The sequence below is a fragment of the Chiroxiphia lanceolata genome, chromosome Z, assembly GCF_009829145.1.
Source record: "Chiroxiphia lanceolata isolate bChiLan1 chromosome Z, bChiLan1.pri, whole genome shotgun sequence".
Lineage (NCBI taxonomy): Eukaryota > Metazoa > Chordata > Aves > Passeriformes > Pipridae > Chiroxiphia > Chiroxiphia lanceolata.
This window is the reverse complement of record NC_045671.1, coordinates 41,444,674-41,460,291: the sequence shown is the minus strand read 5'-3', so window position 1 is coordinate 41,460,291 and position 15,618 is coordinate 41,444,674. Positions and strand designations below refer to the sequence as shown.

Genomic DNA, 15,618 nt, shown 5'->3' with positions numbered 1-15,618 from the left:
AGGCCTGTTCCTTACACATGGGTTTACTTTTGCTTCATTTCACTGTTAAAGGCCACACCATAGACAAAAGCTATTGTGGCAATCATATTACAAAATAAAGGGGGAAGAATATCTGGCACTGGCTACGGAAGAAAATCTCCACAGTCTAAGAGAATAAGGAACAAGGGATTCATCATCTTCTAAAATGATTAAGACGGTTGCTTTTAGCTTCTATTTTTTTTCTTACCAAATCAGACCTTATTAAAAATAAAACAAAGGCAAGTCCATATGACCTCTGTCCTCCATATCTTTGAGGTAAAGCTGCTCTATTTTTGAAGAGCACTTGATCTATGGTTGACAAGTGCTCTATGTAGTTCTCTTACTATAAAACCTCAGTAAGGAAAAACCTACGCCTTCTGAAACCATCTCACATTACAGAAGAAAAGCAAGTAGTGCTTGCTTACAGAGGTCATTTGGACCTATTATTTAACAGTAACTTGTGGTGCAGTTAGAAGTTTGGCTGTAGCATTAAGAACTGCAGAAAGTATAGATATTGTTGTCTCTAGAGCCCTGCTAATGGTGATGAAAAGCACCATGGATGGATGATTTGGCTGAACTTACCTGAAGTTCTGTGCTATAAAAATGGCACAGGTCTCCCTCCTGGGAAATCTTGGATAGTTTCAGGCCCTGAGTGGACTCAAGCTGATAAAACTGGAAGGAAGTTTTCATTTCTTACTCCCCACTGCCCAGAAATTTTTCATGTTGCAGAATACATCAGCATCAGATTGTAAATTATCTGTCAAATGCTAAAGACACTGTAGGATGGGGCCCTAAAGGAGCAGCCCATTTTCACCATAGGTGGCTTCTTATTAAATCATTCTCCAAAACTTAAAGAGTCCATAATGAATTCTACTGTGCCAGCTGGGCATTGTGTCTGGATTCTTCCATCTGTGAAGAATTTTTAAATTCCCAGTGATGAGAGAAGACTGAATATCACAATAGGAAGAACAGAAGTGCAGCATGTAGGGATTAGTTTCCATGTCAGAGAATCTATTAAGCAGATAAAAAATACCAGCAACTTTCTCCAGTGCTTATTACAGACTGTTTAACTTAATTGACTTTTCCTCAATCTGTCGTTCTCCTCCTCCTGAAAATATATTTAACTTAGGCATTCTGTCTACTTCACATACCTGCATTGCCAACGATGCCAATGAAGTAACTGCAGTAATCCTTGATAAAATGGCACTTGCCACGAGATAGATGGATTTGTAGTTGTGTTGCAGACAGAACTGAAATGTGGCTCTTTTCTGACAAAACTTCCTGCAGTAGATAAAGTGCAACATATATTCACCTCACTAGAAGAAAAATAAATTATTCGGTGTTAAAGTGTTAGTAACAGCTTTATCAAAAGTGTCGTGATTTTCCTATAGATATGACTCTGCTTCAGTCAGTGTGTGGTGTTTAATCAAGTGTCCTTTTAACTTAAATTCTCTCTTCTCCATTTCAAATGAGAACTCGGGATAGACTCCCAGACTTCTTCAAGGAAGCCTCTTACAGACCTACAGCTTACATGTGCTAACCACCCTGAAACACTGGTAGACTGATCCTGGCTGGATGCTACAAGCCCACCAAAGCCACTCTTTGAGCTCCCTCACCAGCTAGACAGGGGAAAGAACATACAACTAAAGGCTTGTCGATTGAGATGAGGACACAGAGAGATCACTCACCAATTCCTGTCACAGGCAAAACAGACTTGACTTAGGGAAATTAGTTTATTACCAATCAAATCAGAGTAGGGTAATGAGAAAAAAAATCTGAAAAACACCTTCCTCCCACCCCTCCATTGTTCCCAGGCTTAACTTTACTCCCAGTTTTCTCTCAGCAGTGCAGGGAGATAGAGAATGGGTGTTGTGGCCATTTTGTCACACATTGTCTCTGCTGCTCTTTCCTCCTCAGACTCTTCCCCTGCTCCAGTGTGGGGTCCCACCCATGAGAGACACTCCTCCACAAACTTCTTCAGAGTGAGTCCTTCCCACAGGCTGCAGCTCTTCACAAACTGTTCCAACATTGTTCTCTTTCCACAGGGTGCAGTCCTTCAGGAACAGGCTGCTCCAGCATGGGTCCCCCACAGGGTCACAGGTCCTGTCAGGAAACCTGCTCCAGCACAGGCTTCTCACAAGGTCACAGACTTCTTCAAGTGCATCCACCTGCTCTGGTGTGGGGTCCTCCAATGGGCTGCAGGTGGATGTGTCAGCTTCCATGGGCTGCAGGGGCACAGCTGCCTCACCATGGGCTGCACCACGGGCTGCAGGGGAACCTCAGCTCCAGTGCCTGGAGCACCTCCTGCCCCTCCTTCTGCTGACCAGGGGGTCTGCAGAGTTGTTCCTCTCACATGTTCTTACCCCTCTCTTTGACTGCACTGCCGTTGTGCAGGTTTTTTTCCCTTCTTAAATATGTTATCCCAGAGGTATCACTACCATTTCTGATGGGCTCAGTCTTGGCCAGCAGCAGGTCTGTCCTGGAGCTGGCTGGCATTAGCTCTGTTGGATATGAGGGAAGCTTCTGTTAGCTTCTGACAGAAACCACCCCTGCAGCCTCCCCAGATACCAAAAGCTGGCCGCAGAAACCCAAGACGAACACAGTTCACTTTATCTGTTGTTATGGAGCAGCATTTATTCTGTCAGTGCAAAGCCTGCCCAGGAGAGCAGCAAATGAGCTACCAGTGCAGCTGGGCTGGGTGATTAATACAAAATAGAACACAAATCACTCAAGTTTTTTGCACACTGACACTGTATGTTCCAGAAAACACAAGGCTAGATAATGCATACTGGTTTTCCACACAGTGCACAGTACGTTTTGCACAGGCCTTTCAGATCCATACCAAAGCAGCTGCATTTTCTTCACTGGTTTTCATCATTTTTGCAACTCCAGTTTCTTAAGTTGGTCCTCAAACTTTTTAATGTCCACTCGATGCTTCATTAGGAACTTCCCATTTAAATGAAAAACAGGTATGTCATATTTGTATTTATCATTCCATGCCGAGTTCTCTGGAAGTGTAATATCTACCTCCTGCAAAATAAACTGTGATAGAAAAGAAATATGTCAATTCCTACTGGACACTGAAAAATAATGCCTATTTATCTTTTGATCAATAGTTTTCTGAGAAATGCAAGGCTGTTTTCTTAATGCTTTAGGATTTACTCTTTCTGTTGTAGATAATTCCTCATTTTATGAGTACAAAATGTGTATAACCACAAAGGACTCTCTCCCTAGCTCAGGATTATATTCTTGTTCCTCTGTGCAGAACCACTTTCCTGTGAACACCAACCACAACAAATATGCAGCCAGCAACACAGCAGAGTGAAACAACTCTTAATGCTTCCATTAACAGTTTCATCCTTCAGGACAGACATCAAAACCTGCTTGAAGAATGGCAAAAATTGCAATCACATATAACTCAAATACTCAAAGCCCCACTTACTAACATCCTTCCCAAATTATATCATTACCGGCCTCATGAAAGTTGTAAATTCCTCTTTCAGGCAAGGCAACAGTATTTACAAAAGCAGTGGTTTCAAGAACTATTGCAAAACGGTGTATATTTGTTTAGTTTGCCAGTACTTATTTCAGCATTGTTGTCTCAAAATGCTTTTGGATAATGAGTTTTATGGAAATCAGTGCTGAAATTGTCTTGAAGAGGTCATCCATGAAAGAATAACAGGTGCAAATAAATCCAAGCAATTTTCTTTTACAAAGAAAGAATCCCAATTAACTGTTCTTTCTATATATAGAAAACTTATACAGCATTGCAATATGTTACCTTTCTCTTATATGGCTCAAGGACTTCTTTTGCTTCATCACACAGAGGGCATGGTTTCTAAAGGAAAATATTCAGAGCAGCTTAAAGCATACAGTAAAACACACAGGTCATTTGTACAGTAAAGTAACATACACAGACAGGAGTGATCATTACAAATACAGGTTCCCTCCCCAGTATCAAGCACCTGAACCAGAGCTTCTTTAAGCATGATCTGAAACACCTACTTCTTATTTCCTGCATGTGAATTACTTTGGATTAAATAGTCTATTTTTATTCACAACTAATCTTAAATGTCTTTCCCACACAGGCAAGTCCTTGTGCTCTGAAAACCTATGCAGGATACTAAAGATCAGCAGTGCTGTGTTCTTAATAGTTCTCATTGTTTTTGGAGGGATTGGTATATCTGATATTAGTGACTGGAAGGAACATCCCAGAATCCTGCACATCAGTTCTGTAACGTGCCAGGCTCCTTTCAGGAACCTCTAGGAAAGAATATGCTCTTACTCTCATGGCAAGCTTAGGCACTACATGGTACTGGTAAGATTGGAACAGGTTTAAAATCAATAGTGAACTATTTTAACAAACAGCAAAATCTGTTTAAAAAGTCGATTTATATTAGTGCATATTTTCATTAGAAGAATGCAACAGTCTCTGACATCACTTGCTTTATGTTGATTTGTAATTGAGCTTCCTGGATAAAGCTGTTTTGGACAACCTTCTCCATATTACAGTGTCAAAATGGACTTTTATTGCTCAGGTAGTAAAAATCCCTTCCCAAAGTAACATATGCTGGGCTGACAACTACATCTGTTAGATAACACACAAAGCGGAAGGAACAGTTTTATTTCTGCAGATAATTGCCATTTATGCTGCATAGTTGGATTGCAGTTTTGTGGCCATTTTAAGCTGTCACTGCTGCTTTTGTGCTGGCTTAAGCACTGAAACAGCTGCACAATAAAGGAAAACAGGAGACTTGATCTGAACTAATAGCAACCTTGCAAAAAAACCAAAAAAATGGTTTTGTTGAAGCAGTTGCTGCATGAATCCTTCTGTTGTCAAAAAAGGAGACTGCAAGGGGAAGACTATTTAGTAGTGCTAGCTTTTATCAGTTTGAACAGGCTGCAGAAGACAGGTCCCTTCTGCCTTCTCTTTTCTCTTTATTCTTAAAAACAGGAAGGAGTGAAAAAATGAGGTAATTAGCATAAACTAACAGTGCAAATGAGCTTTCTTCTAAAGTAGTTTGCATTTTGCTTTGCAATTGCCAGTGGTATCAGGGATGAAAAACATTTAAAAACACTTTCAACAAAAAGCCACTTTAGAGAACTGCTCAAAATCTGCTATTAGAAAATTTGATTTCACACAGTGTCTTACCAGTTAGAAATTTTAAGACACAAAGAGCTTTTTTCCCAAATATTAACCCACATAAAATCATTATTCCCTACCTTATCTCATTTTGATTATCAGTGAGTTGATGCTGAATCAGGCAGGAGGAGACAAAGGTGTTTAAAGTATAGTTTTATAGCATGTATTGGTCTGATTAAGAAATAGATGGTGACCTTTTATTTTTCAACCTATTAATTTTTTACACAGTTTAAACACTCCTGTATGGCTAGTGATGGAATGAACAAACATTCAAAACACCCATACTGATGTGAACATTCTCAGTGCTTTGCATTTCTAGTTACCCTACTCTAGAAGGAGAATCATGTCAATGTAGCATAACCTACTGTGTGCCATCCTTTACAATAAAGTGCAGAACTCTGCGGATAACAACTGATAACAATTCATGGAAGGTGACAGTTCACAAATGACCATTACTGCTCATCACGTCTGTTTTCTAAATATTCTTAAAAATCGTGCCTGCATTGTATCTCTTGGTGTTACACTGCCAAAAAAACAAAAAGAGAGTAAAGCAAAATCTACTCTTTCTTCATGTGCTAGCAGCTCTACTTGGATATATTTTACAGTCTCACAGGTAGTGCTGAAATTGAACAGCCCGGCATACAGAAACCAGCAAAGCAAAATGCTCAATGCTACATAAATTTGAAGGGGACAAAAAGCAAGGATGAGCCATTTAACCTGGATTTAGGTATGTCAAAGCTGACAAACACACAGTCTTGCCTGGCTTTATTCTGTAAACAACTTTTACCTTGGTGAATAAAGTCAGCACAGGCTTCTTTGCACTGGTTGAGCAGAGTTGCCTCCCCAGTGGACTGGATGAATATCTTGCTAGCTGCAGTGTTCTGCTCAGAAAACAAAGCACCATCATCCTGTTCAGGCAAAAATAAAATGTTTTGTTTGTGGCAAGTTTTAGCTCATGAAATTTAATATTAAGACAAATGTGATACTTCAGTTCTAAAATAACACAAAATCAAACCATTTTCCCAGGATTTTTATGCTCATGGTATCACCACATTCATCAGACAGATGGTTTACTACGCAGCAGGCCAGAAACACTGTGTAGCTCAAAAAGTGCAGTTCCATTAAACAAAACCCAAAAAACCAAAACACATATGTTTTCTTGTGGAAATGCCTCTTCTAAATTCCCCCAAACAAATGTTGACATAAATGCATCGTGCTGTTTCAACAGCACAGATGCCAGTTAGAATTACATAATTAAAAATGCAAAGTGCTGTGCTTTGAACCTCTGTAATCTTGCTGCAGTGCTTGACATATTCTACTTATTCAAATTATTCCATCAAAAAACTAATCTGTACCTAATCAGAATATTAATATACTGCTTTCTGCAGTGAACAAAAAGCTGCAGCCGAGACAGTTTAAACTGGTAATATGAAAAGCATGCACAGTATTGCACCCTTCCTGCAACAGCAAATTAATTTATGGAAGTTATTAATGGGTTTGTGATTTGAGAGTTTAAGTAAATTTAATGTTATTGAAGGGTGCCATGCTGGAGTCTTGAAGTCACCTGTTCATAATAACACTAATAACAACAGTGCTTCCTTCAAACTTTTGTCCTAACATGACCTTTACAAAGTACTTTAGGACTGAGGCAAAAAACAGAGAAGCAAAAGGGAGTCTGCATGCGGACTATCATCAGACATGACACCTGATACCAGAATTTACACTGGGAAAGTCAAGTCACTTTTACACAAAGCAAAATTACTTCTGTTCAGGCACAACTTCCCTGCAGTTCTACTAAAGGCAACCCCAAAACCACCATGTAATGTCACAAGTTTAAACAGCTTAAGTGTGAGCAGGATTACATTGCAGCTGGTAAGCACATTTTAGGATGTACAGTAAAAAAGAGCCCAGTGGATTCACTGAATCTCTCAGTACTAATATTACAAAGCTTTGTTTTACAGAGGACAGTTTAGCCAGCATAACCATCAAGGAAGAACATTGCAGTGGACTCTCAACTTATCTGCCGTAATTCTAAGCAACAACCACAAGAAAAATCAAATGGGTGACAGGACACTGTTCCACTAGTCTGCACAGCCAAAAGACACTAATTTGTCCAGAGGACTCTGGCAAGGGTAACTTGCCATGTTTCCAGAAGAAGATTCAACAGAACAAATGCAAGAAAAGGGATTCTGCTTTGAAAATTAGAACACAGCTTCAGATACTAGGAAAGAAAGAACAAGATTTTTTTTTTTATTTTTGGTCATGTATAAATAAAGTAATCTAAAACAGTATTCTGCAACATGTAGTATTTGGGTTTATTTTCAGACAGAAAAGGTTCTCTAGTACTAGAGTCAGAGCAACTTCCTGTCACTGCAAAGTGACTGGCAAGCACATGCTGACAAAGGTCACAATCCTTGTCAGCTACTGCATTTATTTTACATAGCCAGGTGGAAATCTGCGAACTGTCTGGGATTTTACATACTAAATACAGAAATAAGCTTGGAACCTTTTGGAAAAATGCAAACCTGGATGACAGTAAGAGCCTCAGTTGTACTTAGGAATTTTTAAGCCTATAACAGATGTCCAGAATGGATGAGGAACATCTGCAGCATGCTGGCCTGCTCACATGCAGGATAAAAATGCAAAAACAAATAGTCTGCTTTCTGCAATTTTTTTAATGGATGCTTTTATTGCCAGCCTAGCAAGCCAAATTTTGTGCTTTCAAAACAAGGAAAGTGGTCTCAAATTGTTTTGTGGACAACAGAATGAATAAACCCAAGATTTCCATGTATCACATTCTCCCTGACACACACATATGTGTATAAAATGGCTCTGGTTCAGTCCTATATACCTCCTTTTTGATACCTCCATGCTCTGGTAAACTGGAGTCCGGGGGACAACTCCTACCAAAACATTAGCTAGAGGGGAACAAATAAAACAGCATCAGTACCTAAGCTTCAAGATCTCATAGAAAGAAATCAGCTAGCAGTGCCTTACTTCCTTACCAATTTTATATAATTACAAGTAAACTACCTTTGGAATTCAGCAGCAAATCTTCATTGACCAGTACTACCAGTGAAGGAAGAACGTGCTGTTTCCAGGGTTAGCATAAGACTGGCTGATGTTTTTATAAATAACCTAAGGAAAATAGAGTCCTGTTTGTCTGTTTATTCACCTAAATAGAATGATACCAAGGCCATAATGAAATGCCAGTTCCAAATGGCTTGAAGGACTAATCCTGATTCATAAAATTGACGCATCTTCATCCAGGCCCCAGCCATGCTCTGATCTTCCACCAGCATAAAGCACCCTGAAACAGCTCACCCTGAGGGAAGGTGAGACACTGTCAGATGGCTTCATGCTCCCCACAGTGCAGATAATGCAGCCTGACTTCCCTGGCAGCATCGTTAGGGTGGCAAGGAGTCAGACCTGCCGCATTTAACCTGGACTAAAGTTCTGCCCCCACAGAAATTTTTTTCAGCAGAATTTACTAATCTTATTTTACCGAATTTAGCTAAAATGTCATGGATAAAGCCAACTATCAGTGGTTTTGCACAAACACTGACAGGTTTTAATATTGTGAATGGTTTAACCCTACACTTGTGGCATTGCTATTGGTCAGGAGCTGGTAAAAGCAAATTTCCACTCACTCATCAGGCAAACCTACTGCACAAAATCTGCCACATGATTATTCTGGATCTCTCTTTAGACCTCCTCCATGTGACTGTAAAGACCTGTTTGCAGAAAAAAAAAAATCAAAGAAGTATGCTTGCAAATTTGAGAACTTACCTTCCCCTATACTACAATGACACAGAATGATTTAATAAATGATGGAGTCTGGACTTGGCCCATGCTCTACTTTGCAAAGCCAAATTGGACTCATTTCCTGTTAACAGAATTTCCATGAACCAATAAATCCTCATCTGTTGGAAAAATAAAATGTGACATTAAAGCTAGCTGTTATTTAGATGAGATAATTATCTGTGTAAACTTTATCTTAGCATCAATCAAAGAAAGACAAGCATGGGTGATTTTTTTCTCCAAGTATGTACCTTTTAATATTATGAGGAAGGACTTAGAACTGAAAGAGAATGGGGAAAGCAAGTGGGGGCAAATATCAAAATGCATGCTGATGGCCTATGCCAGTGGTGGTTTAAAATACTTGTCTCCTGTCATCCCTCACTCAAAACCAGCTATGGCCATCAAGGAAAACAAACTTCCTGGCAGCCTGCTTTTGATTACCTACCAGCAAAACAAGAAAATGCTGAACAAGAAAATAAGATGCCACAACAACAGACCGAGAAGCACATGTGGATGGAGACACCAAATCCTGCAGCTCTGGAGATCCTCACAAGGCTTTTACCCCAGTAATCTTTCAGAGGAGGCCTGCAAAATACAAAAAGATCTTTTTGCACATGCATATAACTCTAAAGGTCTCTCAGGGAGAATCAGGTTCTTACATCAACTCAAAATTCAAAATCATCAGTAATACCACTTGTTCCTGTGAAGTGCTGTTACATAGCCAGCAGTGCATGTTTCCATGCATTCTTTCCTCCAAAGTACAGGAGCCTGGGGTAAATGCCACAAGCACATTGCATTCCACCCCAGAAAGGATAAACATGTCATTCCATTCCAAGGTGCAGCACATTTTGTTCAGTGATCCCTCTAGCGGTATCCATCACAGACTGGTTCAAGGACATACTCTCAGTTTCAGACAAGTTAATAACATCCAGTAGGTTGCTGTAATGGCCTTTTCTGAAGACTAGACAGAACTTGCATAAAGAACAAACTGCTATCATAACGTAAAGTTATAACAGAGTTTCAAACACAATAGTAGGAATAGTATAATGCATATAATATATAAATCACATATTTTATATTATATACAACTATTTAATATAGTATATAACTATATATTATTTCAACATACTATATTATGTATTATATTACACCATATGAATAACATTTTTATTGTCTTAATATATATTAATAGCATCAATAGAATAATTATGATGCTATCAATACATTATTAGTACATTGTAGCATATCTATTAACACTATTGTATCAATTATATTAATATTAGATAACATTTTACATTAGTATATTATAATACATAATACAGGATAATATACTGTGTAACATATAAAATACATATTATATATTACATACAATAATGTATATGATATACTACATATAAGGTAATATGTATAATATGTAATTATACTATAGCTATTATAGAATACACCATCTAAGGAGTCTTTCTGTTGTGCCTTTTGCAATCGGATATGTCTGTCACGTCTTGGCCTCGTAAGTCACCAACGTGCCTGTAACAAATGTGGATAAAGCCTTCCCAAATCTTCGTTCGCGAAGCTCAGCCATGATTATACTATAATATATACTATATATTACTATATACTATATACACTATAATATAAAGTATATATTACTATATACTATGTATACTATAATATATACCATTACTATAGACTTCAGTACTACACATTATGTATTTAGTGTATATATTTGGTACATATAACATATATAGTATATCTCATATATACAGTAAATTAAAAGTAATAGCAACAACGATAATAATTTTTCAACATCTCTATTTGCAAAGTTTCCAGCTGAATGATCCAAGTACCGGGGTCGAGCCCAGGCTGGCACAGAGTGTATCCAGAAGCTTCCCCATCACCTCCTGTAACGACAACCCCTGGCTCCTGATGCTGATACTTCCAAAGGAGCAAATCCCCCCGGCAGAGAGAAGGATCCAGAGCCCATCAGCACAGAGGAGTCCTCCCGGGGAAACCTCATCCCGAGGAATCGCGTCCCGGGACCGCCGCCGGGACTTGGGGGTTCCCGGCGAACGCTGCCGGGGCCTGGGCTCAGCCCCTGCCCGGGCGAGACTCACCCATCTCCTGCCCGCGGGGCTCCGCCGGAACGCCCGGGCGGCGGGCGGGGCCCCGCGGGGAAGCACCGGGTGTGACGTTGCACCCTGGAAAGGAAGGAAGGACACAGCGATTCCTAATGGTCGTGGTGGAAAGGAGCGGGGAAAGTCCGGGGGGGGAAAAAAAATCAGAAAGCTTTATTAGTAAGTTAGAGATCTGGCGTGGAAAACGGTCTCTTAGTCCCTGAGCTGCTATATAAGCGCGTGGCGGTGGGTTTTTGGATAAAACGAGTGAATAAAATGAGTTTGGGTAAAAGGGTGAAAGGGGAGAGAGAAAGGAAATTAAAAACGGAAAGGGAGAAAGGAAATTAAAGACGGAAAAGGGAAGGAAGGAAGGGGAGGGAGGAAGGAAGGGAAAGAGAAAGAAAGAGAAAAAGAAGAGAGGAAAGTGAGAAAAGAAAGAGGAAGAAAGAATTTTTGAGTATACGAATAAATCCAGATTGAGTTGGAAATACACTCAAATTAACACAATGGGTTTCAATAAAAGCAGGAAAGAGATTGGTTGAAATAAATTATCGAGCTGGTGGATCTAGGGAGAACGCTTTCTCCGCTGAAATGAACTGCCACACTCTTGTCTGAACCTGTGAGCTTTTTGTCCTTCCAATTGTGACAGATACATGGCCATGACACTTGGCCATGAGAGATAGCCATGGCATAAAAATTGGTGTACTGTGCCCTTCTTGGCTCTGGGTGCTCCATTTGACCACTGCAAAGTGTTTCAGTTGTTGGGTGTGTTTGAATTCCTTCCTCCAGAAATGTTTTAAATAATATATAGCAAGTGTTCACCAATGGGGAATTAAAGCTGTAGGCTCATGTTCCTTTAGAGTCTGTATTTCCATCAGGATTTTGGTTGTCTTTGTTCCTAGCTGAGAGTGGGACACAAATCCTTTGGTGTATAGTCTCAAGTCAGCTTCCGCTCTTCATGTGTGCTTTGAGAATTGTAGTATGTAGTGGGAAGGCTTTCCAGGAGAGCAATCTTATCCTGCTGATATGACATATCTAATTAACTACCATTTAAACTAGCAGGAGGGTTGATCAACTCCAGACCCTAGTGACTCATTTTCAACCACTGTATTAATCATTCGCGCTGAACAGATATGTTAGTGCTGGCAGCTGACACTGGATGCTCATTCTTTTTCTCAGAATCAGAAAATCCAGTATCAGGCTTTGGTGTTTGCAATGGTATAGGACAGACCTGTCAAGCCTTGCACAAGGGAACCTGCTGAACTGGCCCCTACCTGGCTTTTACTTTCTGAGAAAGAACGGGAGGAAGACAGAGAGGGCAGAGGCAGGTTGAAAAGCAGGCTTAAGTAAAGAGATAAGCATGCTCTTGATATTTCAGGTCTCAGATTAATTTTATCCCTCTTGCTCTAAAAGCAAGTCTAGCTGCCTTTGGGATATGTGTCTGAAATTCCCAGAGGAACCAGGAGGAGACAGGCACACAGTTCCCAAACTAGTCAATTGATTTAAACAGAATTGCTGCTGAAGTCAAGAGGTACTCTGGCTGTGTTTTTTGGTGGTTTTTTTGGTTGGTTGGTTAGTTGGTTTTGGTTTTGTTATTATTTTTTTTTTTTGGGTTTGCCCCCCCCCCCCCCCCAGTTCCAGTGTGACTTGTCATGTTGCCTAACACAGTTCAGTTAACCAAATCACTAACTGATCTTGCTGGTATAACTGTTCAGACTGGTCTTATTGTTGTCACTTGTGTTTATTAGTTCTGCATCTGGGTCTATCTGGTCTGTGCTGGTTTCACCCTTAGACCAGATTGTTTATAAACCGGTATAAATACGTTAAAAAAAAAAAAAAGAGGTTTCTTATACTACAAACATCCGTGAAGAGAATTTACTATTTAGAATGCTTTGCAACTGACCAGTATTGTTTTGGCAGATTTTTGATCCACCAATGTAGATAGCTCAGCACAAAATTAGCTTTGCTTTTAATCCAGTATTTATGTGATGAATCTTCTTAATCTTCATAGCAATTTAAGAAGAAAAATATGAAAAAATATTAAAGATGCAGAAAGAATTATTACTTAGTACACATGTCACTATCGCTGTGCTTGGGAGTAAGGTGGATTGCTGTAAAGTTTGCTGTTTAAAAATGTGTTCTGAGATCTGAAAGTAGTGCAGCTCCACACTATTTTTCATTATGGCACATAGGAAGTCTTTAAATTTCAAGGGCTCAATGGTTTGCTGCACAGATATCATGCTATGATGTACAAGTTCTGTGTTTGGTTCTCTCCCCCACCCATAGTTCTTAAATAAAGTGTGAACATGGTTTCACAATTTGGACTAAAAAGAACTCCTACTATGATAGATTGTATTCCTAATGATCTTCAATTTGGTTCTCTTCCAGATTTCTCTTTTATTTCCCTGTTATTTTTACTTAGATTCACAGAATCACAGAATGGTTTGGGTTGGAAGGGACCTTAAAGATTATTTTGTTTCAGATCCCTGTCATGGGCAGGGACACCTTCCACTAGCCCTGGTTGCTCCAAGCCCCGTCCAAGCTGGCCTTGAACACTTCCAGGGATGGGGCAGCCACAGCTTCTCTGGGCAACCTGTGCCTGGGCCTCACCATCTTCATAGTTAAGAATTTCTTCCTAATATCTGGGTTAAATCTAACCTTTTTCAGCTTAAAGCCATTCCCCTTTGTCCTGTCAGAGCTTGCCCTTGCAAAAAGTTCCTCTCAAGCCTTCCTGTAGGACCCCTTTTAGTACTGGAAGGTGCTCTAAGGTTTCCTTGAAGCCTTCTTTTCTCCAGGATGAACAATCCCAGCTCTGGTGCTGGTGACAGCAGCTGGACATGAGCCCAGCTGTGCCCAGGTGGGCAAGAGGCCAATGGTCCCTCCTGTGCTGTCCCAGCCATGGTGTGTCACAGGCCCAGGGCAGTGCCCGTCCCTGTGCTGGGCACTGCTGGGGCCACACCTCGAGTGATGGGGGCAGTTCTGGGCCCCTCAGACAAGAGAGACATTGAGGGGCTGGAGCGTGTCCAGGGAAGGGAACAGAGCTGGGGAAGGGTCTGGAGCACCAGGAGCGGGTGAGGGAGCTGGGGGGACTCAGTCTGGAGAAAAGGAGGCTCTCTGCAAATCCCTGACAGGAGGGTGGAGCCAGGTGGGGTTCAGTAATTTCTCCCAGGTAAAAAGTGACAGGACAAGAGGAAATGGCCTCAGATTGCACCAGGGGAGGTTTAGGATATTAGGTTTGGGTATTAGGAAAAATTTCTTCACTGAAAGGATTATCAAGCACTGGAAAAGGCTGCCCGGAGGAAGGAATCGTTTTTGTGTGGGTGAAATGTGAAATTCTTAATGCTCAAGTAACTTAGATATGAAAAAGGCAGCAAATTGAAAAAAACCAATCACAGAATCACAGATTCAATAGCTTGAATAGGGAGTGGAGGAACATTGGGAAAATATTTTAGAGAATTTGATTCTAATATTAGAGCGATATAAGTGGAAAGAACAGCTCTTAAGAGATCTTAGCCCGAGGTTAAGCATCCTGAGAAATATACTTTGAAAAACCCCATAATATGCCTCCTTAAATGATGAATGTCAGTTGAAGAGCATTTTCTTTTGTCTAAGTGACCTACATAAGTGAGAGGACAGCCTGCTTGTGAACTTTCACTGTCTGTTAACCCAGGGATCATCTAAACATTAAACATAGTGACACATAAATGACACATTTTGTAATAGTGATTTGGACAGTTGTCTGACTTTATATCTAATATTTTCTGTTGGAACATTGCTGTGATGACACATGGTATTTACACACTAATTTACTGAGCGCCGATAGAGCACTTGGTTCCAGACAAAGCCAGAGCCCATTGGAAATCAATATTATTCTTTCCTTTCTCTTTAAAAAGCTTTGGGTCAAACCATTCCTTTGCATGCAGCACAGAGAATAATTGTGATATGTTTGCTCTGAGTACTAAGAAAGAGCTGAGTTGTGTTTAACAGCTTTTTTAATAGTCAAATTTACTTTACGTAAATTCTAGCTCAGTGGAGAGCATTTGAGGAAGATAAAAGCTTTTATGGGATCTAGGATAAGCACTAGCTTATCTTCAAGCAAATGTTAAGGCTGCTCTGGTAAACAGTGGTAGCAAATGTCCTACTCCCCTCATCTCTGAGATCAAAAACTTGGAGAATAACAGGACAGAAATAATTATAATTTTGGTCCATGTAAATTATGTAGAGGTCTCATCACTCATTTTTCTGACCAAAATTTTCCCATCACATACTTACTATGCCTTGAATTGCACATAAACGACATGTGAACAAGTAGCAGTTGTTTGGCACTATAAAGTGAACGGCAGAAATTTCATTTTACACCTACACATTTGTATCTTTTTCCTAGAAATATCTTTACATGACATTACCTCTCAAGGCAAAAAGAGCCTCTCCTTGTAACATCCTGCATCACTCATCACTTGAAAGAAACATCTACCGTTTGAAAGAAAATGAGAAGAAAGAGTGAGTGTGGGGCTCTGGTATTGTCTCAGCTATCACATGAAGAAG

General features: G+C 40.1%; 1 protein-coding gene across 6 annotated transcripts; it reads right to left on the bottom strand.

Annotated features, from left to right (window-relative positions):
• Positions 1 to 2,626: 2,626 nt before the first annotated feature.
• Positions 2,627 to 11,094, bottom strand: CZH5orf63 (chromosome Z C5orf63 homolog). Of its 6 annotated transcripts, none has more exons than XM_032676181.1 (7): positions 11,078 to 11,094; positions 9,460 to 9,547; positions 8,829 to 8,895; positions 8,013 to 8,079; positions 5,949 to 6,069; positions 3,800 to 3,856; positions 2,627 to 3,060 (listed from the first exon to the last, which is right to left on the bottom strand). In XM_032676181.1, the coding sequence occupies exons 2-7, from the start codon at positions 9,469 to 9,471 to the stop codon at positions 2,893 to 2,895; spliced, it is 492 nt and encodes a 163-aa protein (XP_032532072.1). In that variant the 5' UTR covers positions 9,472 to 9,547; positions 11,078 to 11,094; the 3' UTR covers positions 2,627 to 2,892. The 6 variants fall into 6 exon arrangements, 5 of the variants coding, with proteins under 5 accessions (XP_032532072.1, XP_032532071.1, XP_032532068.1 ...); XM_032676180.1 differs by lacking the exon at positions 11,078 to 11,094 and adding an exon at positions 10,807 to 11,070; XM_032676177.1 differs by lacking the exon at positions 11,078 to 11,094 and adding an exon at positions 9,654 to 10,028.
• Positions 11,095 to 15,618: the final 4,524 nt, after the last annotated feature.

Bases quoted from the DNA above. Each gene is read 5' to 3' on its own strand.
- CZH5orf63 (XM_032676177.1), bottom strand. From the start codon at position 9,787: ATGACATGTTTATCCTTTCTGGGGTGGAATGCAATGTGCTTGTGGCAT. The intron at 6,070-8,012 runs GTATATAGGACT...TTGCCTGAACAG, and splicing joins ATGGAGGTATCAAAAAGGAG to GATGATGGTGCTTTGTTTTC. The intron at 3,061-3,799 runs GTAACATATTGC...TTTCTATCACAG, and splicing joins TTGAGCCATATAAGAGAAAG to TTTATTTTGCAGGAGGTAGA.